This window comes from Diuraphis noxia, unplaced genomic scaffold (assembly GCF_037042655.1).
Source record: "Diuraphis noxia isolate RWA-SAM2 unplaced genomic scaffold, SU_Dnox_SAM2 contig0001, whole genome shotgun sequence".
Lineage (NCBI taxonomy): Eukaryota > Metazoa > Arthropoda > Insecta > Hemiptera > Aphididae > Diuraphis > Diuraphis noxia.
Window position 1 is genome coordinate 43,309,280 of NW_028301711.1, and position 22,585 is coordinate 43,331,864.

Genomic DNA, 22,585 nt, shown 5'->3' on the forward strand with positions numbered 1-22,585 from the left:
GAACCATAGTATAAAATATGTTCACGTTTTTTTTTGTAACCATTGATTTCATCATGAAATCAATGCTGTAAGTAACTAAACAAATAATCTTAACATCCTATGTTATATAGGATTGCTATAACTAAACAAATAATTCATAACATCCCATACAACTTAAATGCCGGTCAAGAGCGGACCAGTGGCATAAAAACATATGAATCTACTTAAACCATGATAGGTGAGTTGTTAATATTATTAAATTTCTTAGAGAATAAACTTTAAGGGGTTTTCAGAAGAAAAATGCGATGGATATTTACATACGATTAACTACATTTTATTCCTTTGCCTTATATTCAGTGCAACTGTTGAGTACAAATTACTATTAAAATGAAAAATTTTCTTTTTGGTGGTTAGTCTTACTATTCAGATAGGTATAGGAACTTTTATTCTAAAAATGTATCATATTATAATATATCTATTAATTTTTGACGTAGGTTAGCTATAATATAAAAATGTTAAGAGATGGTAAGATGAACTAGAAACTTTCTGGTTGAACGTTTAAGATTGAAAACACGTGTCGAAAAATATATAAGTACTAAAAAATGTCAACGCGTCATTATATTTAATGGTAAAACGTACTCAGGTTTTCAAACTGTAAGATTTCAATGGTTTTATAGAAACAAACTACACTCCGCGGTGTATCTATACTCAAATTATTCATAGTAATTATGTTTTTCTTGCTACTGGTCTACCCTGCGACCCGCAAACGAGTTTCACTCTCATACTGAACTACAGTAATAAAAAACATCAATTAAAAAAAAAAAATAATAATAATAACAGATTAGCTTTAGTATGTGGGTTGCTCTCGCTACCATGTTGACAAACTCACAAACTAGCCACTGTATCAAATATAACTAACATAATATTTATGTTATAAACTTCAATAATACTACACTTAGGATTCAAGCAAAATATATGTATAAATAATATAGTGTTCAGATTTTAACTATATTATTACACATATTAATTATTATTAATACTAAAAATATAAATCATTGATAAGTTGTTCGGTTAAGACAATGCGTGTACAATAATATCATAATCCTGCGATTTAAATTAAAAACGAAAAGGAAATACAAACAACAACAATAACGAAATATTAATTATGTGTATAGTCTATAGCAATGTAAAAATATGATAAAAAAAGATTATTATAATTTATTATAATAATAAATAGATGACTATAATTGTATTGTTTTGATTAAATGTTTATAGAATAATATGTTAAAAATGATTTACTCCGCTTGTATTATTATACAAACATACCGAACATAGACTTATATAGTAGAATACTAAAAAAAATACTTAAAATTACTTACATATAAATATATGTATTTAATAAAAAACGAAAATGACACTGTCTTTAGTGGTTTCTTTTTGATATTTACATTTATAAAACGTCAATACGTTATCGTTATATATATATGTATTCATATATAAATGTGTGTGTAAAGGTATATAATAAATTTAGGAGAATGATTTTGTCCGGATATTAGTGAACGTTTATTTTTATATAATGTTTTGTCAAAATGTTTAAAGATGAATTTTGCGAGAAGCGGATAGGTAAATTTGTCGTCGTCTTGCGATATTTTTTCTTCTGTTTTGGATAAGATGTTGACGACATGTAGTTTTAGGTTTTTCCTTTTTGGTTTACAATTGCCACAATGGGTTCTTGGGGTTAATACCTATAAATAAAATAAAAAAATACATTATTCATCACTTTCGATATTTTTTCTGTTCTTTTTCGAATCTTGGTCTATTATGCGTATTTTGTAATATAATATACTACATACATATTTTAATGCATGTGTTATATAGTATTACTATATACGTAGTAAGGGGTACGAGTCATGGGTATAAGTAAGAAGCCTGTAGCCGTTATGTTAAGAATTTAAGATGTTAGGTATGTTAGGATGTCGAAGTTGCAGTAGGGCTAAATGTGTTATTTTTTGCTATTGTTACATTATAAGCTTTATTTTATGAGAATCACGAAAAACAACTACAATATGCTGGGATTAAGTCTTAGATGGATTTACCAAGAGGTAGGTAAATCACGCATCCAACGGAAATTAAAAATCAAATGAGGCATATGTACCTATATTTTTTTGGCTATTATGTGCTAATTTCATTAAAAACAATATGATATACATTCAATTAGTATAATTTTTTCCATTTTCAAAATCAAGAACAAATTTAGAAGAAATGTTTGCATTTTTTTTTTTCAAAAATTATAAAATGGCGAGATATTATTATTATTATTTTTTGAATATATATATTTTTTTTCCGTTCAAAAAACCAGGAACGGGTGCGAAATGTTTAGCACAATACTTGAATATCTACAACCACTCAGAAAAAGACCGCTCATCATAAAACCACGTACAGTCCCCTTTGGTTTTAGGTACTAAACACCACAACAACACACACGCACATCATCAAAGAGTTAGTACTTAGTATGGTGCACATATTATTATAATATTGTTATTGTTGTCGGCAATACAGGCACATGTTAGAATTTATCAGTTATCTTTCCGTTCTCGAACAACAACATTGTTATTGTCAATATATATATATACGTAAAGATAAAAAACCGAATACGAAATAATAATGGTTAAAAGACACAAGCAGCAGCGGCGTCGGTAAAAGAGGAGATTAACACACCAACTCGAACGGCTTTTATTTATTTATTGTTTTTTTTTTTTTTGCGCGGCTATAATAATTGTTACTGAAATTTACGGACACCCAACTACTCGCACTCACTCCCGGACATCCCTTTCTGCAAGCCGCGGCGTCTTTGCAGGACGTGTGCCATACCGCCACCGCCGCCAAAGGACAAACGATGCCGCGCCCCGCCCGTACACACACGATCCTTTAAATTTATAGAGCAATAAAACTGGGGTGAAAAAATAAAACGTATCCCAGAGTCCATTAAAAGAGATGCGATAAACGATGAGAACAAGCGGCCACCGCACTGGACATCATAGGTATATACAAAATACACGCGAGCAGTGGCATGGGTATGATACCCATCATTATTATTATTACGAGAAACAGGGCGCAAGCGTTTTTATTTTCAACGAGTTGCGTTTGACGGTTTTCGACGGACACGTTTTTGAAATATTATCGAATTAAATAACGATAATCCCGAAAATCGATTCGGCCTTTTTGTTTAAATCGAAAAACGTGCAAAAAAAAAGGTTGCTGAAACCGTGAAAAAAACTTTTCTCTCTCTTCAAAATCCCAAAGTACTCCACCGACGACGAAGCGATCATCGTGTTTGTGTTCGAGGTGTGTTTACTCAACGGCAACACGGCACAGTTATATATTATTATTATTATAAAGTGTGTCGCGGAGATGAGAAAAAGTTGACGAAATCACGTATATTCGACGAGTGGCACGCATGGGCCCGGCCTTTTATAGTCCGATAATAATAATAATAATAATAGTCGGTCGGTAAATATTGCCGTGGATGGGAGTCGGGCGGGGGAATAAAAATCGCAATACTAATAGTGCACCACGTAAACGTGAGTCGTATAAGAGAAGCTTATGAAAATATATTTTCCCGCGAATGTATCAAATGATGTTCAAGAGAGAGAGAGAGAGAGAGAGAGAGAGAGAGAGAGAGTTTTTTAATGTATATACGATGATCGATGTGCGTGTGGTATGCGCGGTATACCTACTGCAACTATATGAAAAAAATGTTAATATATATATCGTGTTTGCGGGCTTGAAAAAAGCAACTAAACGTAAGATCTAAAAAAAACACACACAAATTTATATATATATATAACAGGTGTATATTATGGTGAAAATCATCGCAATCGCTACTGCTGCTGAGAAAATGTGATTTATCGGAACGGGTGGTCGTATAGCGAAACACGTCGTGGTCTCTAGCGCGTGTGGGTTGCAGGGTTAACAACACTGTACTATACGGTTTTGTCATTAGAACGTTTTGTTAATGTCTAGTGAGGAGGATTTGTCGGGACTGAGCAAAGTCTCTCGCCTTGTGTAATATGTACGATGTCGTCGGTGCACCTGCTATTATATGGCTTGTACAGGTTCCTGTAAGAGTTGTGCCTCAGTATTTTCGAGCTCGGTTGTGTAGTGGTAGAGGTGTTTGTGACCATGGTTGCGGTAAATGACGGTTTGCAATCCTTACACTTATTCCTTGAGTGTGTGGACAAGTCCAATGCCTGCGGCTCCATCAGCGTGGCCGTCACCATGGTGTTGATGAAACTGCTGCAAAAACATAAACGGCGTCGTTAAAATCGCTGTACAGCCATACAAAATAATTTTATCATAATAATATACTTCATCGACTAAACATAACGTGCAGCACGGCATAAGTGGGGCGACCGAATATATTACTATTATTATCAACGTTGGCGGTTCGATCGCGCAGTAAAAGCACGCAAAAACGTGTCAATTGTAAAACCGACAACGTATACGCGTTTTCAGAGCATTTTCGAAAAAAGATTTTCCGCGCCATCATACACCGTACATTGTTATAATATTATTTTCGTTATCATTCTATCAATAGGACACGCGAGCTACAGTGAGCACGTCGCAGACGCGTCGTCCTCGTTATCGGACGATTATCGTCGTTGTTATATAGCGTAATATAATATATTATTGTGTTATTATTATTATTGTTGTTGTTATGTATCACGAGTGCCCCCCCCACCCAGTTCGATGCGTCTGACCTCGCAGTCCGAAAAAAAATTTATGATAACGATTCTGTCGCGTCGTCGAGTCTCGACAAAGAAAAAAATCCAATGGTAAAAAAAAAAAAATTAATAAAACTCGTCGTCGCCGTCTACTTAATATCGTGTGATGTTGTGTATACGAGTGGCGATTCGGTTTTATCAGACCGCGTCAAATAATAATAATAATAATAACGGCTACACCTATATATAACACCGGTGTTCGATATAAAATAATAATATTATTTTACACAATAGATCGATCGACCCGAAAATGAAAATCTCGACCGCCGATCTCGTGTGTCGGCGACGGCGGCGGTCGGTCGGTCATTGGATTTTATTATTATTATTATATTATGCGCCGCGGCTCGGCACGACGACCGCGACGGCGACGCGGTGCCCCTCCGGGCACTCCGCTTCCCGACACATGGTGCCGCCGCTGCTCCTCCGCGCGCCAGTTCCGAAGCGACGAGACGGCCGCCACCGCCGCGCCGCTACCGCAAACTCGGCGAGGACGACGTCACGCAATCATCGCACGAGACTCGCGGTCCGTCGTGGTCCGTATTCGCTTTTTTTTCATCGTATTATTTTATTTCCTTCTCGTTTTTTTTTTATTTTATCCCGCCGTCACCTACACACGGCGGCGACGCGCGATACACAACGCTGACGCGTTTAGCGAAATTACCTCGACTTGTTGTAGGAATTTTCCGCAGTGAAATTCGGAGTGAGAAAGTTGACTGAACCTGGTAGCGGAGCCGTCTGCAACACAAACAAAAAAAAAAAAAAAAAAGAATACAAATATTAGTGACTGCCGTGTTCAACTTGTTTGGACTGTGCAAAAATACGAAAAACGTACTACTGCACGTGTAGGGTACAATAAATAATAACTAATCCATGATAAGTAATGAGCCATATCCTATAATATACGCTATATACGGCCGGCAGTTATGTAAATCGGCGCGAGTGTCGGCGTGGGGGGAGAGGGTGGAGGACGAAACCGAGCAAAGTCGTCGTCGGTCATCATCGGTGCGGACGGTGCGGTGTGGTGCGCTGCTTGTGCGTGTGTCACGGTGTACACACAATTATAATAATAATATTATTATTATTATTATTATAACGAGAGACTCGCGAGCTTCAGCGAGCGATAAATATTTGTTTTGCGCCGCGTACGACACGCGGCGCACGCACGCATAGGTATGCGGCGCACAGCGATCGTTGTAAATGAAAAAAAAAAAAAAAAAACATAAAAACCTCGCGATAATAATTATTACACGCGGCCCCGAGACTATATTATAATATTTTATTATGGTCCTCGTCGCCGTTACTGTACACGTGTGTGTATGGGTGTGTGCGTGCGTATAAATAATGGTTTCGAGATAATACGGTTTAACGTGCGCTGGTCGCGTACACACACTACACAGTAACGTTTTCCTTCTTTATATATATTTTTTTTTCCTCGCAGTTATAAAAACGAAATAAAGGCCAGCGGAAAAAAGGAGGAAAACTTCGAAATGGTATATTGTGTGTGTGTGTGTGTGTGTGTGTGTGTGCGTGTGTGAGGCGCGAGTAATAATAACGTTGACCGTCGTCGTGTGCGGTGCGTTTGCGAGTATTTACACACGTGTAGATGTGTGTGTGTGTGTCACTCGCACACGCCGTAATAACCTAAACGCATATAAAGTACATACACAGTATGTATAGTATACACATATGACACGGCGGCAACGACGGCGTCAAAGCGTATACATATATATATTATGCTATATACACCCGAAAGAGTGTGTGTGTGTGTGTGTGTGTGTGTGTGCATGTGTCGTGCGATCGTACTATGTATACGACAATAATATATATATATATATATATATATATATATATGCACACAGTGGGCGGGTTGTGGGTAGGGCATACGGATGGAAAAAAGGCGCGTACGAGTATTATTATACAGAAAAATAAAAAGGTTTTTTTCCTCTTTGTGCGTGGAGGGTTGTTAATATATATATATATAAGCTACGTATATGAATCTCGTGAAACCGCCGACGACAATATACGCGTCGGTTGTAAAAATTTCCGAAAAAAAAATGGTATATATATTATAACACATATAATAATATATAATATACCCCGCACACCCAAAATAAGACGACCGAACGTGTTTAATATTTTGAAACGTTTTGTGTGTGGACCACCGCTGAAGACGTGGTGAAGGGGAGGGAAGGAACCCGCAGAGTCAAAGGACCTGCAACGACCCACCGGAACCGAGCGTGGACGCGTATATACCGGCGAACACGAACTGTATAATATACAATACACTCGGTACACACAATAGTACAAATTATATTGTGGTAGTTACCTATATTGTATTACGCGTGATATATTGTATAATCATTTTATTGTATACTATTAATATTATCATATAAATGACTCACCTGTATTGGGGACGGGCTAAAGTAGTTGTTAATTTTGGTTTGGATTTCAGCGGGGCTCAGCCTGAGACTCGCGTGATCGGCGGCAGCTGCGGCGGCGGCTGCGGCGGCAACTGCTGCGGCGGCGACGTTGCTACTCTTGAGGCTGCCAAGCGACATGTTGTGATGGAGCGGGTGATGGGCTAGCTGCGTCAAATGATGTTGCAATTGTTGCTGTTGCTGATTAAGGCTGAGGCCACCATTAAGACCACCATTAAGACCACCATTAAGACCACCATTAAGACCACCATTAAGACCACCATTAAGACCACCATTAAGACCGCCATTAAGACCATTCAGGCCACCGTTAAGTCCGACAACGCCATGGCCACCGCCAAGTCCAGCTGCGCCGAGACCGGCACTGAGACTTGCGTTGAGACCAGCACTGAGACTCGCGTTAAAACTTGCGCTGAGACTAGCGTTGAAACCGGCGCTGAGACTTGCGTTGAGGCTGGCATTGAGGCTGGCATTAAGTCCAGCGTTGAGACCAGCATTGAGACCACCGTTGAGACCAGCATTGAGACCACCGTTGAGACCGCTTCCCATCAAACCACCACCGAGCAAGCCACCGACAACATTGTTGTTGTTGTTCAAGCACAAAGTATTGTTGAGCTGTTGTTTCTTAAGCTTGAGCTTGTGATGAAGTCTCTCGGGACTGCAGCGAACTGAAGTGGACACGCATGGATCTGGGCTGCTGAACCGGGACGAGCTTCCCTCCCGCTCATCAGTGTACGTCGATGAATTGTTGTCAGAGCCGTCGACAGAAAACGATTTGGAATTGTCGTCCGACTTGTAACCGTCCGATGACGTGGACGAAGACTTTGACTTCATCTCGTTGTATTTGGCCTCTGCTTTCATGACAATGTCCTTGTTCTTAAACCAGCCGCGGAACGTGGACTCGGCTACGTGTAGGCTCCTGGCCACCTCGGCTTTTGAACATCCGGTCATCTTGATGCGGACCAGCGCATCCACCTTCTGGTCGATGGTGAACAGACGCTTTCCGTTGCTGTATGTGACTGGCGAGTCTTTCTTCAGACCCACCTCCATGATGCTTTCGGTGCGTTTTATATTATAAATACGATAGTCGATTTGTTCGCAAGTGGGCGGCGTTAAACAGGCCGCTACTTCTTCCGCTACTAAAGCTCCTGGGGCACGTCAACGACTATGTGTATTGTACAGTCTGAAAAACGAAAAACAAAAATCGACGCACGACCGTATAGAGTTTGTTCACGGAATGTGTACACATAATACATAAATATAGAAGGTATAATAAGGGGAAAATAAATATCGCAGCGTCGCGTTTCTCGGGGGGGGGGGGGGGGGGGCGGAGAAAGAGAAGAAAAAAAGAGCGGCCTAGGAGTCCCGAGCAACCCGGTCGAGCGGGCGGATGGGCTGTCGAGCTGCTGGCGGGTTAGGTTAGGTTAGGGGTGGGTGAGCGCTGCGCGAAATGACCGAGTGAGTCGGCGTGTGGGTAAAGGGGTTGGGGGTTGCGTAGTGCGAGTTATCCCCTACGGATAAGAGGATATTCCAAACGACGGCGGCGTCGGCGGTGGGTGTGTGTGGGGTTGTGGGGTATACCCGGCAGGCAGCGAAGGAGGACAGGTAACGTGTGTGTGACGTGGAGGCGGACGGGTAGAAATATAACGACCCGGCGGCGGTGGCGTTGGCGAGGGAGAAGATTCACCCCCGCGGCCGGGGTACGCGTGTGTGCGTGTACGGGTTTTACGACGCGCGAGGAGTGCCCTTCGAAACGAGTTTCGGTTTAACCGCTGCTATCCGCCGTCGCCGCTGCCGTCCAATAACAATGTCAAACAGGCGCGCGCGCACCAACAGAAATGTCACAGAACAAAAAATACGGTTTCCACGTTCGTTCCCAGAGTTCCGGAAAAAAAAAACCCAAATGACGCGAGAAACCGTTGAAAAGTTTGCGCAAAATGACAACATCTTGTCTGCAATGCCAATTACATTATATTATTTTAATGTGATGAAAACATTAATAATACGATATTATTATTTTACTCGCTGCCGCCGACGCTACGTCAACAACGTTATGCAAAACCGATTAAAATTGATGAAAAAGAAAGAAAAACCGCCGACACGTAACGCGTATATTAAATATATACAACGTGTCACCGTAGTCCGTAACGAGGACGACGATGATGATGAGGACGATGATGATGGTCGTCGTTATTAAACGGTTTGAAAAAGCTGTCACCCAAACGATATTACGACGACGGGAGGTGGTCGGTGTGAGGGTGTGGGTGTTGGTCGAGGTGCGCAGTTCCGAATGGAGGGATGAATGAAATTAAGTGGTTGAACAATTTAAACGTAATTTACGTTAACGGGCCTGCGACGCCACGATCATTGTGCGAATAGTATTCTCGCCGCCAACCGAGTAATAATAATAATAATGACGGATAACAATAATCCTGAATTCACCCCGCCGATGTCATTAATGTACACCGACGTGCCGGGAACTCCGATCAGACGTAAAGTTTCGTTGGGGTAGGTAGCTTATTTCCGGTTTTGGTTTGGGAATTGGGACGGCGACTGTTGTTGTTGTTGTTGTAATTGCTCTCAACGATATTTTTTTTTAATTATTACGAGAGCGCGTTTTCCCGAAATCGAGTTACGTATCAAGAGAAATATCGGAAAATTACGTCCTCGCAAAAGAGACGGTGAAGAGGGGGATGACGCGCCAACAACGTAGGTGCATTCGTCGTTAAATTGTTTAAGTTATTAGGAGTGACCGTATTTGAAATGCTCTTATAACTTATAGGTACGAACATTTCGTTAAACCGTTAAATAATAATAATAATAACGGCGAGCAGCTCGTAATGGAATACGAGTGCATGTACAAAACAAAGCCGAAGCAGTCATCATCGTCTGCGCCGTCATATATATATATATGAATTGAATTCACGCCCGAGAAACAACGTCTCTATAGCTCATCGATGTGTGCTATTAAAATATCATTAATATTATTACGTCGCAGTAGACGGTTTTTTTTCTCGGCCGTCGCGCCGCATAAAAAATAATCGTAATAATTATCGCTTTTCACTGAAATAGAGGTGGGCCACTTGACAATAAAGTAACACCGTCCGGAAATCTATTTAATTATAATATTATTGTGTGGAGCCGGCGTTCAAAAAAATAGTACGTAGGCATACGACGGGCTCCACCGACAAAACGGCCGGATCGTAAAAAAACGGCCGTTTTTAAATATTGCGTTGTAAATATGATCAATATCAAGCATTAGTTGTTTACCGACAGTTTTTTTATTATAATAATTCATTAATTCGTATACACTTATACCATGTAAATTATAATAATAACATAATATATAACATTATATCATATATATATATATATATACATTATAATGACGACAGCCACGCACAAAGTGTATGATAATGCGATACACGTTTCGTTTTCACTTCAAAAGGGTTTTTTTTTATACACCGTGCGATTATGACACACGGTCGTCTCGAATCGACGAATCGGAAAAGGGAAGGGATAAAAGCGTGTTAATAACCCCGGTCGTCGCGTTTTCCGCAGCTAAAAATATTACGATTATCGTTGTTATTACTATCATTATCGTTATCATACTATTTTCCATTCTACACACAAGCACGATATGACATTTTAATATATATATATACATATGTATTGTATATGTATTATTCACGTCGTCCGGGCGTTATTACGTTCGAATTTTAATGTTGGGATACGTAAAACCACGGACGGACGACGCGATTTGCCCTCACCATATTATTATCTCCCGTCGGCCGTCATTATCGCGAGTTCGGTATTTTAACGACGGACCGTTCAAACGGAAAAATAGAACGAAATTAAACGAGAAAAAAATAATAAAATTCTAGAGAACTAGTCGGGAAAATCCGTAAACGCGTCCGAACAACGTTTTTGCACCTATCTATAGGTAGTTGTTGGGGGAGACATATGGCGTGTTGTCGTTACAATTATTGTACCATGGCCGCGTTTTCGTGACGTAAACTTTCAATCGGATAAATTCGCCAGGTCCGAAGCTTTGAAAACAAAAATATACTCTTAAAACGCGTGACAAACATTGACCTGCGAGGGGAGGGGTGGGAGGGGAGTGTTTTTTTTTCTGGAAAAAGAACGAATACCGAGTGTATCATCTTGATCCTCCACACGTATCCGGGTATATATAGAGAGAAGCGCGGATGACTGAAGTTATGGAGTGTGGGGGGGGGGAGTAAGAGTTATTGGTTTTTCGCACAGCAACCGCCTAAAAAACGAACCGTAGAACAATATTGGATATATGACGTGTGTGGCGCTGCCGGGGCTGGGAAAACAAAAACCCGTCGAAAGGGGAAATAACAACGGTGTACTAATATAGTTCCGGCAAAAGTCTACGACAAGAGACCGTAAACATATTAATATATATATATATATATGACAACGACGTAACGTTTATATTATATACGCCCCGTGATATATAGTGATAATTTTGCCGCGCAATTTTTCACGGTCGACAGACCACACGGCGTCAGAGGCACCGAACGGCTCGTAGTCGCGTATTTTTAGAACGCGTTTTCTTTTTCGTATATAATATATTATAATGACGACGACGACGACGACGATGGTAATTACGAGATTGCGTGCTCGCGGAAAGAAAGGATGGCGACGACGCGTGGGGACATCGTGTACGTAGTATATAATATATAATATATATACATAAGTTGTACGTAAGTACACCACACACGCACACGGTTGCTCGCGTATATAATAATAATAATAATAATAATACGCCGCAACCATCGAGTGTGTGTTATACGATCTCTCGTCGAGCCGATTATTATTATTATTATTTCGTACTCGCACCACGTCGCCGTAACCGCTGCTAATCCGTTCAGCGTAATAAATTATTAAATCGCCGTCGCGGCCGACGACGACGATACAACAATAACAATTTATAATAATAATAATAATAATAATAATACGTATTCTCCTCTCCCGTGCATATCAATCGGACAGCGCCGCCGATGCGAACAGATGGTTATATTATAAGACGTTGGCGCTCGTATGTGTCGCGTCGTCGTCGTCCGAGAGCGGCTTACGAAAATAATAACAAATTTCTACATACAATATACATATTTTTATTTATATTATTATTATGAATAGTATAGTAATAGTATACGACGCGCGACGTTTACGACCGTCTTCCGGTGCTAGAGAAATGATCGTAATCATAATAATAATATTATGCGCAAACCCAAACAAAGTAAAGCAATAATAACAATAATAATAATAATAATAATAATAGTAAAAATAATAATCATAAAAATAATAATAACAATAATAAGGTTTATTCGTTTGACGGGATAAAACAGACGACGAGCGGAGTGATCTGTCAATAGTTGGCGCGCTTTTTCAAAAACGACAGTTTCCGCCGTCGCCGCATTTAATCACCAGCCAACACGAGCAATAATGATAATTATTTTTATTCTTATTTCAATACATCAATAATATGTTTTCTGTTGCAATAAAAATTATAAATTGTAATTCAATCATAATACATTAATAACAATGTTTTCGTAATAATTTATTGATAAAATAAAAATAGACATACCTGATGTATACTTGCTGAGGATTCGAAATTTTCAAGTGTTTGTTGATTCTTCAACCATGTCTTCGAGAGCCAGAATATTAGCGAAAATTAAGTTCCGTAAAAGCGAAACGAGTCAACAGAAAAAACACGTGAAAATAAAAATAATTCAAAATACAAAAAAAAAAAATACACGTAAAAAGTATGTATAATTGTTTATAAAGAAACGGCACAAAGGTACGCAAAAAATATCGGCGGGAGAATAAAAATTACGAAAAAAGTTTGTAAATTTTTATTCCGCGGGGCAGACGAGAACGATAATAATTAAAATTTTATAAAATAAATCGCGTGAAAACCGTCGGGACGGCCGACCGATAAAGTAAAGCGCGCGACAACAGCGTGAGTAGTGTTATCTGGAGCGCGTGTGTTTGTGGTGTGAGGTACGACGACGACAAGTACGGGAACAGTCAACCGGCGTCCGCGAAACGTGTGGCGGTAATGAGCAGCAGCCGCCGGCACCGCCGTCACCACCACCACCAACGCCACCGCTGCCGCCGCCGCCACCGCCACCGCCACCGTCGCGTCGTCGTGCGCGTCGTAAATATATATACGTATATACATTATATGTACGCATATACCGAATCGCGCGCGCACTCACACACACACACACACACACACACACGCACATTCACACACACATACATGCACACACACACACACATATATATATATATATATATACGAACGGCGTATGTGCGAGTGAGAAGAATTGGAAAATGTCATATGTCCAGCGGCGGCGGTGGTGGTGGTGGACGACGACCGCGGGAGGCCACGTTATCGCGTTCCCGCCGCCGCCGCCGACCACCAACCGTACGACGACGTCGACGACAACGGCGGCAGCGGACCGGACACCCCCGAAAACCCGATACGCACGCACGTACCGCCGCCGTCCACTAAATATAATATTATATTACGTTGTGGCCGACGCTGCTGTGACGGTGCGCGGTGGCGGGCGGCGGTTGTTTGCCGCGTCGTATATATATATATACGCACATAATATTATTATATTATACCGGAGACGACGCTATATACATATAACATATAATTCCCCTACGACACACACGCACACCTATCCCCCTCCCCAAGAGTACCCTTCCGCCGAAGGGGTCTACGTCCGTGTGCACACGTGTGTGGGTGGGTGGGTGGGTGTGTGCGTGTGAGTGCTTGGTCTGCACCACCGATAACCCGTGCGACCGTTGTCGTCGTCGTCGTCGTCGTCGTTTTCGTAGCCGAGTAGTTTCAGAGATTATTATTATTATTATTATTGTTATTATTATTGTTATTATTCGAAGGGTACACTACCAGAGCCGCGAGGGCGGGAAGTACACTCTCCGTGACTTCACGATTCGTATTTTGCTAGAAATTCGAGAAAAATATTTCATGTGCCACAAATCGTTTTTCCCGCTCGACGGGTGCATATTATAACGAAATTCGTTTTGCCATCCCGCATCATTGCGTATTGCGCGTATAATATTTTAATATTATTATTATTAAATATATATATATATATATATATATATTGGTTGGCCGAAGAGGGAAAACACGAAATGGACGAGAGAAAAAAAACGATTATAATGATATTATATTCGTCGTCGTCGTCGTCCTCGTCATCGCCGACGGTTGCCGCAACCGCAACCGACGCACCACACACGCGGCCCCGCCGCAGAGTTTTTTTATTATAAACGCGAGAATAATATTACGTCAGATAAAACGCATATTAAATTATTATTATTATTATTATTATTATTATTATACCGAACGTCGGCTGCCGCAGACACATGCGAGTGGGTCGAAAAGTATATTTTCCTTTTTACGCGTATAAATAATAACATTTCGGTATACCTCTGAACCTATAATATATAAATGTGTATACAATTATTATACACCTCTATATTATTATTATTATACGTTATTAAATATTATATAAGTGCGATTTTTTTTTTCGAAAAAAAAAACTGATTTTCGATACATTTCGTACATTTACATTTCATGCTTAGTGGAACGAGGGGGAGTGGTGGCCGTGAGACGGTGAAGCGGCGTGCGCGCGTAATATATAACGCCGACGAGGTAAAAAGAAAATATAATAATATAATATAATATCCCATTGGTTTTTTTTATATTTTAATTTTATTTTTACTCCATCTGTCTGTATATTTTTATATTTATACACTGCGTTACGTGATGGTTTACACTTTATACATATAGGACATAGGTACTACGCTATGTACCTGTCCGTATCCTATTAGCGAATCAAAAAACGAAATTCGTTTCTTTTCGAACAACGTGCCATGATCGAATTAATCGACGACAACTCAATCATACCACCCAATCATAAAGTATCCATAAGGTTCCATGACGTATCTGTATATAGTACATATTATGTATTATGTATATAAGTAGGCAGTGATGTATTTATATGGTGGCCGGGGCATGGGCTCCGGGCAGTAAATTTTTAGGGGCGCTAAATTTTGGAGAGCATTTTCGTATAATACGGTACCTAGGTCATTTGGGTGACAAAAAAAAGTAATGACACTCAATTATTAATAAACGATCATATTTTTTTTTTTACAAATACACTTATTGCTAAAGGAATGTAGGTTGGAAGGGGGCGTTTTTATTTTCTTATCTGGGGCGCAAAATTCCTAAATGCGTCTCTGAAAGTAGGTGCATAACTACATGCGTTTTATTAAAATGCGAATCGTTTAGACACGATATCGATATAAATATTGGTATTATCTGTATAAATGTGATGAAGGATAATAGTCGACAAAAGAAACCATTTTATACAACGCACGTACCAATAATCCAGATATTATTGATATTTAATTTTTATTCGCACACCGAATGGCAGACGGGCTTAAATATTATTTTATATTGTCAGTGAAGAAAAATTTACATAGAATATATTATACATTGTTTACTAGGACGGTAGCGTACAGACATGTGATAAATTACAATGATATTATTAATAAATGATTTTTTTTTTAACTATTATCGACGTTGTTCGTTGTGATGTCTTATGCGTGAAAAACTTTTTCCAGGATGGTTCGATGAAACGTGAAAAGTCTATTATTGTTAAGAAAAAAAAGAGAAAAATCTTGTACAAATACACCGAGTTATGAATAATAAATTGAAAATATTTTATTTTTACGACAATTCAAAAACACATATTTCACCGGAATGTTTGTTTTTAAAACGTACAGTATGGTTAGCGTACGCGTCGTTTTTTTATTTATTCACTTCATTATTTTCCTTTGAAAGAACAATACCCATGTTTATTGATAGAATCATTTTGGACATCGGCGCGAGACGAAAAACTGACGGTCAAAATTGTCCGCCAACCGTCTGTTATGAAAAACAATGAAAATAAATAAACAGTTCTTCACTGCATTGGTTGGCTACGTCTGCTTACTGAGCTGCGTAAATTCAATAGCTCTCGTGGCCAGCAAGTTGAGAAACACGAATTATTATAAGACGAATATGTCTATTCATTTCTATTTAGACTTTTTATTCTGTATCAGGATCGTCTTTCGCAATTAAATAAAATATTATTTAACGTCCATTTATAAATATCTACATAATATACTATATACAGCTTTGCTTTCAAAGTTAACAGACACCGTTATGCAGATCTGGTTAGTGGTTGTGATGCGGTTAATGTTATTTTATTAGCGATTTGTTTTATTCTATTACGTTATGAAAAAGTTTTCTCGAATGTTTCGGATTTGTGTTGCATCACTAACTCTATTTAGTATTTACACAAAATTGATTCTTATATTTTTGTCGATGGAATTCGCATATAAAATTTTGTCTCAAGCTCAACTCAACGCTCTTGTCTCTCCACATATGGGCGTCGTTTGGGTTGGGGGGCAGGGTGTACATTTGCACCACATTTTTTTTAAAACGGCTTCTTTGGCCTGCCAACAATAAACATAAGCACCGACCTAAGTGTTATATATTATATATTTTTTCAGTATATAAAAAAAATAAATATATTGCAGGTACTAATGTGTCTTATTTCCAAAAATAATCGGTGTGATATTGTGGGCTGTGGTAGTGTGGTATGGTGCTAGTCTGCATTTGTGCCATTGTGGTCTGACCATAGGTCCCTATGGTCTATATGGGTCGACAATATTATAGTTGATAAAAAGATAATAATATCATAATATATACCGGATAACAGGTATACATTTCTCATCACACTCCGGTATCTCCCCATACTCATCGTTGTATTGTGATAATAAGAAAGCAACATAATTTATAATTCCCATCAAAAGGGGAGTAATTGAATGAAAGATTTTCAGAGAAAAGCAAAGATTTATTTGAGCTGTTTGAAATTTTTGATGTATTCAGCAATAATTTTTTTATCTTAACTTCCCTCCATTTATATTCTTTACAAACCATTATAGTTATTTTTAATTTAATGAGTAAAAAATGTTATACGAATTTCCTTCTGCAAAATCCTTGATTCTCAAAAAAAAAATAACCAATTTGAATTTAAATGACATTATTTCCTGCTTAAAAGATTTTCCAGTTGCTTTTTCAGAAACATTAAAAATAATATCTTTAGTTTTAACTTTACCTGTAAGTACGGCTTCAAATGAAAGATTGTTTTCTTCACTTAAGAGAGTCAAGTCTTATATTAAATCAACTATGGGAGATGAGGGTTTAAGTGACTTATAGGTGGTTAGTGTAGAAAAAGAAGAGGCCAATAAAATTAATCTAAATGACGCTGTAAATACATTTTCAAAGTTGAAAAATCTAAGATATCCCCTAATATAATATAATATGTATTCAATGGTTATTACTTTATGAGAATAAACGTTTTTATTTGTGTAACTAAATGGTTATTGTTATTAAATTGAATTTAAATTGTTAAAATTGGAAATGGAAAAATTTGGAAATATGAATTAAGTGGACTGCATGTCTGTATATTGTGCCATTTTGAGCAAGGGAACCCAGCAAGGTTAAGTTCGGTTAGCTATTTATTATTAAGGTGCTTTATATCCATACATTTATTTACCAAGTGTATATACCGCTGGTCACAATATAAATATAAATACATTAAAAGTACCTACACATAATTCTTCAAAAATAGTAATAATATTGAAAATATTGTTGATATTTTCATAATAATATAAGTGACATATTAAATTAATTATACAGTTTTCGTCACCACTTGACCCGGGGGGGGGGGGGGGGGGCCTTACCAAAAAATTAAAAAAGAAGTTTTCCATGTGACCTGGTAGGTAATGATTTGAATGGCCTGCAAAAATTTTGGCACCAACCATAAAAAATTTGAAATGACGCCACTGCGCCAATCTGAAAATTTCGTATAGTTATAAGTGATTATTGAAAAACACTCGCTTTTCTATATTATTGTATTATGGTAAACATCTGTTATGATTAAGAACATCATATAGGTAACTAAAAAGCATTAACAAACGAGAATAATTTCGTGGACGATACACAATATTATTAAGTGATGAGGGTTTGCATATTTTTTTTCCTTCTCAGCCGTAGACCACATTATAACAATATTATAATATAGTGGCCGCGCTTATGGCCGTTTGAAAAATATTGAAATTTGAACATCGTGTCGTATAACGATTGGGATTTTCATATAATGCGTTTTCACGAACCCTACCGGTGGGGATTAATATTACAAATGATTTCGGTTCCGAGAGCTCGTTACACGGTTTATGCGTTTTGTATAATATATAAAATAGCAGCCGATGTCGACGCCGACGCGGCATCGAGAAGCGCGCCCGCGTAAAAAACGTATAAATTAGATTTCCATATTATTATTATTATTATTATACGCGCAGGAGGTGGTTTATCGGGTGGCAAACGGCGGCCGATCGTGTGTATGTATATATTATACGTATAAAACGCTGCAGGTGCCTCATCCTACTTCCAGACCGAAGTGAAAGGATGCGGCGGCGGCAGCGACGACGGTAATTTAGGGAACGAAAATTGTATTCGAAAAACGGTTGCTATATAATATAATGATATTATTTATGTATATATGTATATAGTATATACTATATACTATATATATATATATTATATCGTAAACCGGTTGACATTTTTTTTATTTATATTTATATTTTTTTTTCTAGTCATCGAGTTTATTATTATTACTATATATATTTTATATTATTATGTATACCTATATAATAAACAGTTATAATATACATTGAAAACTCGCAATCATTGTGTGTGTGTGTGTGTGTGCGCGCGCGCGCGCGTACTTATATATTATTTTATCGTCGTTAAGTCTATTTAAAGTCGGTGGCGGTATCGGCGTACGCAAGACAGCTGAGGGGGAAGGGCAGACCGAATATATAATAGCGGCGGCGAGAATAATAATGTAAGACGTCTATACCGCCGTCGATAATGTCCAAAATATATATGTATATACGATGCTCTAATCACGGTCCGTCGAACACCACACATACAGTATAATAATAATTATTATTATTACAGTCTGTGTATCAAGTATAATATTGTATACGATTTTTGAGGCGCTTACAACGACGACGAAATCGATGACCAGAGTAGGTACACTATATATCGAATCCGTGTGGATAGAGACCAATGGAACCGGTCACATTAAACTTTTTCAGTTTTTAAAATATAATATCATGTAGGTAACCGAGTAGAGAAGAACGACATACTAACGGGAGATTATAAGAGTTAATCCCTTTAACCGTCTATATAAATATATATTATACCTATATATAATGTATGACACTATGACGTAATAAACGCATTAAACGCATTAAACATTGCAAGTGTACGGTGCACCGAGACCTCTGTATAATAATATAATACAGTTGATGTTTTACATTGTAATGAAAATAATGTTGTCGACGTGTAGTTGTCCCCGAAAATCCCCTTTGACATGTATACACATAATATATATAATATATATATATACAGTGCGTGCATTGTAATATTGAAAAATATCGACGTGAGACAACGGTATGAGGAGTATATTATTATTGCGACACTCTACGGGACGCTGGTACACGTTTGATGTTTCCTTAAGAGTATTATTCGTCAGAGACTTGTTCACAAGGTTCGGGATTATACGAATTCGGTGTTGTCACCGATATTATATTTTACTACGCCCGCTTTAGTGTCCGGTTCCAATCGCCTCGCCCTCGTAATTTAATGGTGTAACACTCCCTGACGTTTCGTTTTGGTGGTGGTGCGGCGCAAAATTCGGAAGACCCCGACCGCGCGGCGACATATACATACATGGCAGTGGCGGACGCGCATTCTTAGGGTTTTAAAAATCGACCAGATAACGACCGCCGATTGGACGTGCCTATATACCAACGCCAAGACCGTTTTTCACTAATATAATAATATAATAATAACAATATAATATACCTACACGATAACAATATAATATACCTACACGATAACAATATAATGTAAAAGACATTATTGTAGGGAAAAAAAAAAGAAAAAGATATCTGACGAAATCATGGACATTCATTGTGGAACGGTTGGTCCGTCGCCGCCGTGCCGTAGTCATCGCCGTTTGAAATGACCCAAACACGTACACACCCGCTGCGAATCGCTAGGCGGATGGACGGACAGGAAAAAAATAACAACAACAATAATAATAATAATAATAAGAAGAAGAATAATAAGAATAAGAATAGAAACTCGGTTCGTCCGTATATTATATATATATATATATATTTTTTTTGTCGTCCTCCACTATAATACGTCGTCGTTCGCGACGGTCGCGTAGAACCCTCTCTACACTAAAACGGATGGTATTATGTACGCGTATCCCGTACATTTTCACATCGTCGTCGTCGTGCGTTTCGTGTGTTATTATTATTATTATTATTTTTTTTTTTTGCCACGACGACGACGACGACAACATAATATTGTTACAATACACACGACATGTTAACGTGTGCACTGTGCGCGGCGGTGTATCGACGACGGCGACACAAAAGCGACGGCCATACACACACACACACACAAACACACACACACTGATGCGCGCGAACGGGCACAATGGTCTGTCCTGCGAGGCGGAGTGAAATCAGTTTTCCGCCGCGCCCGTCCTGCGTGAGCGGCGGCGGTGGCCGCGGCCTATGAGTCGTATTTATTACGAGCGGCGAAAAAAATAAATAATCATAATATACTTATATATACATATATGAAAAGAAAGAAATGTGTAAAATAAACGACGCGTTCACAACGTATAAAATATAATAAATGTATACGCATGTGGCGTGCACGGTGCAATGACGGGTGGAGGCGGTGTGGCGGTGACGATGACGATATCGTCGTCGGAAACTCCCGAAATCCAACGTCGCCGCGAACTGGTTTTCCTTTATATTTTCCATATTTTCTAACTCGCGATCTCTCTCACTCTCTCTCTGTCTCTCTCTCTCTCTCTCTCACACACACACGTGGCCATTACCCGTCGATAATTGCCACCGGCTGACGGTAAACACATTACACATAAACACACACGCCGAAGCACACATACCACAGCGATGGAGGTACGCACGACGGCCACCGCGCACACACACACTCACACACTCACACACACACACTCGCGCGGCAGTATGCTATTATGCACGTACATATATTATATTACTACGCATAATATATTATTATAATGTCCTTGTTTCCGCGAACCGCGCGCGCTAATGATTATGCTCGCTTCTACCCCCCGCCGACTAAGGTCGTAGTGTACGCACACACGTGCACTCGCTTCGCATATATAAATTATATATATATATATATGTGTGTAAAACGATAGGCTGGCGGCGAGTGTTGTGAAACACGTCGCCATCACACGGTCGGCTGGGTCGATGTAGCCGCGTGCGGTGCCGGTGCGTATAATATTATAGTGTGTACGACGACGACGAAAACGACGACTATCGTCGACGGTGAGGGGATCGGCGGTGTGGCGGCGGCAGCGATGCATATAGGCCGTCGGCGGCGACGACCACGGCGCGCGGTGTCGGCTGAGAGCGCGGTGGCGGCGGGGCGCGGCGTTGGCGGCGGCGGTACGAGAGAACCGTAGCATGCCGCGACTGTGGAAGCCGATAAGACCGCCGGGTGTGTCCGGGGCAACGATGCGTGTGCGGGTAAGTGGCAACGGCGGCGTGGCGTCGTCGACGGTGCAGTGCGGTGGGCGTGCGGGTAGGTGGGTAGCCACGCGGCGGCGGACGTATGCGGGCCGGTCGGTGAGCCGCGGCGCGGGGATAGGTCCCGCGGGCTTAACACGCGATCCGCGGGCCCGGAAGACGGACGACAGACAGACAACCGTCGCCGTCGGTCCGGCGGGCGGTGGCGGTGACAGGGTGTGTGTGTGTGCGTACGTATATATTATACATATATATATACGCGATGCCCGTTGGCGTGTGGGAGAAGAGAGTATTATAATATATATATATATTATACGCGAGTGCGGTGTGTGTGTGTTTGTGCGTACTGTGTACAGTGCATCGCAGTGCGGTGTAGTAGAACGGGTCAAGGGGTGTACGGCGGCGGTGAGTGGTTACGGTGTGTGTGTCGTCGGCGGCTGTGATCGTGGTAGTGGAGCGGTAGAGGGGAACTCGGAGCGGATATTAGAACGGCGCGCGCGAGCGAGTGAGAGAGATTGTGTGTGTATGCCAGTGTGAGTGTGCCACAGAGCGAGCGAGAGAGCCGCCGGCCGCCGCTGAGCTCGGGTCACAATCATAATG

General features: G+C 39.8%; 1 protein-coding gene across 3 annotated transcripts; it reads right to left on the reverse strand.

Moving 5' to 3' along the window:
- Positions 1-1,350: 1,350 nt before the first annotated feature.
- Positions 1,351-13,300, reverse strand: LOC107163128 (uncharacterized). Of its 3 annotated transcripts, none has more exons than XM_015510381.2 (5): positions 12,816-13,300; positions 7,166-8,381; positions 5,425-5,498; positions 4,196-4,275; positions 1,351-1,724 (listed from the first exon to the last, which is right to left on the reverse strand). In XM_015510381.2, exons 2-5 carry the CDS (start codon positions 8,246-8,248, stop codon positions 1,690-1,692), a joined length of 1,272 nt encoding a protein of 423 aa, XP_015365867.1. In that variant the 5' UTR covers positions 8,249-8,381; positions 12,816-13,300; the 3' UTR covers positions 1,351-1,689. The 3 variants fall into 3 exon arrangements, with proteins under 3 accessions (XP_015365867.1, XP_015365866.1, XP_015365865.1); XM_015510380.2 differs by having other exon boundaries at positions 4,072-4,275; XM_015510379.2 differs by having other exon boundaries at positions 4,040-4,275.
- Between the last annotated feature and the right edge of the window lie 9,285 nt (positions 13,301-22,585).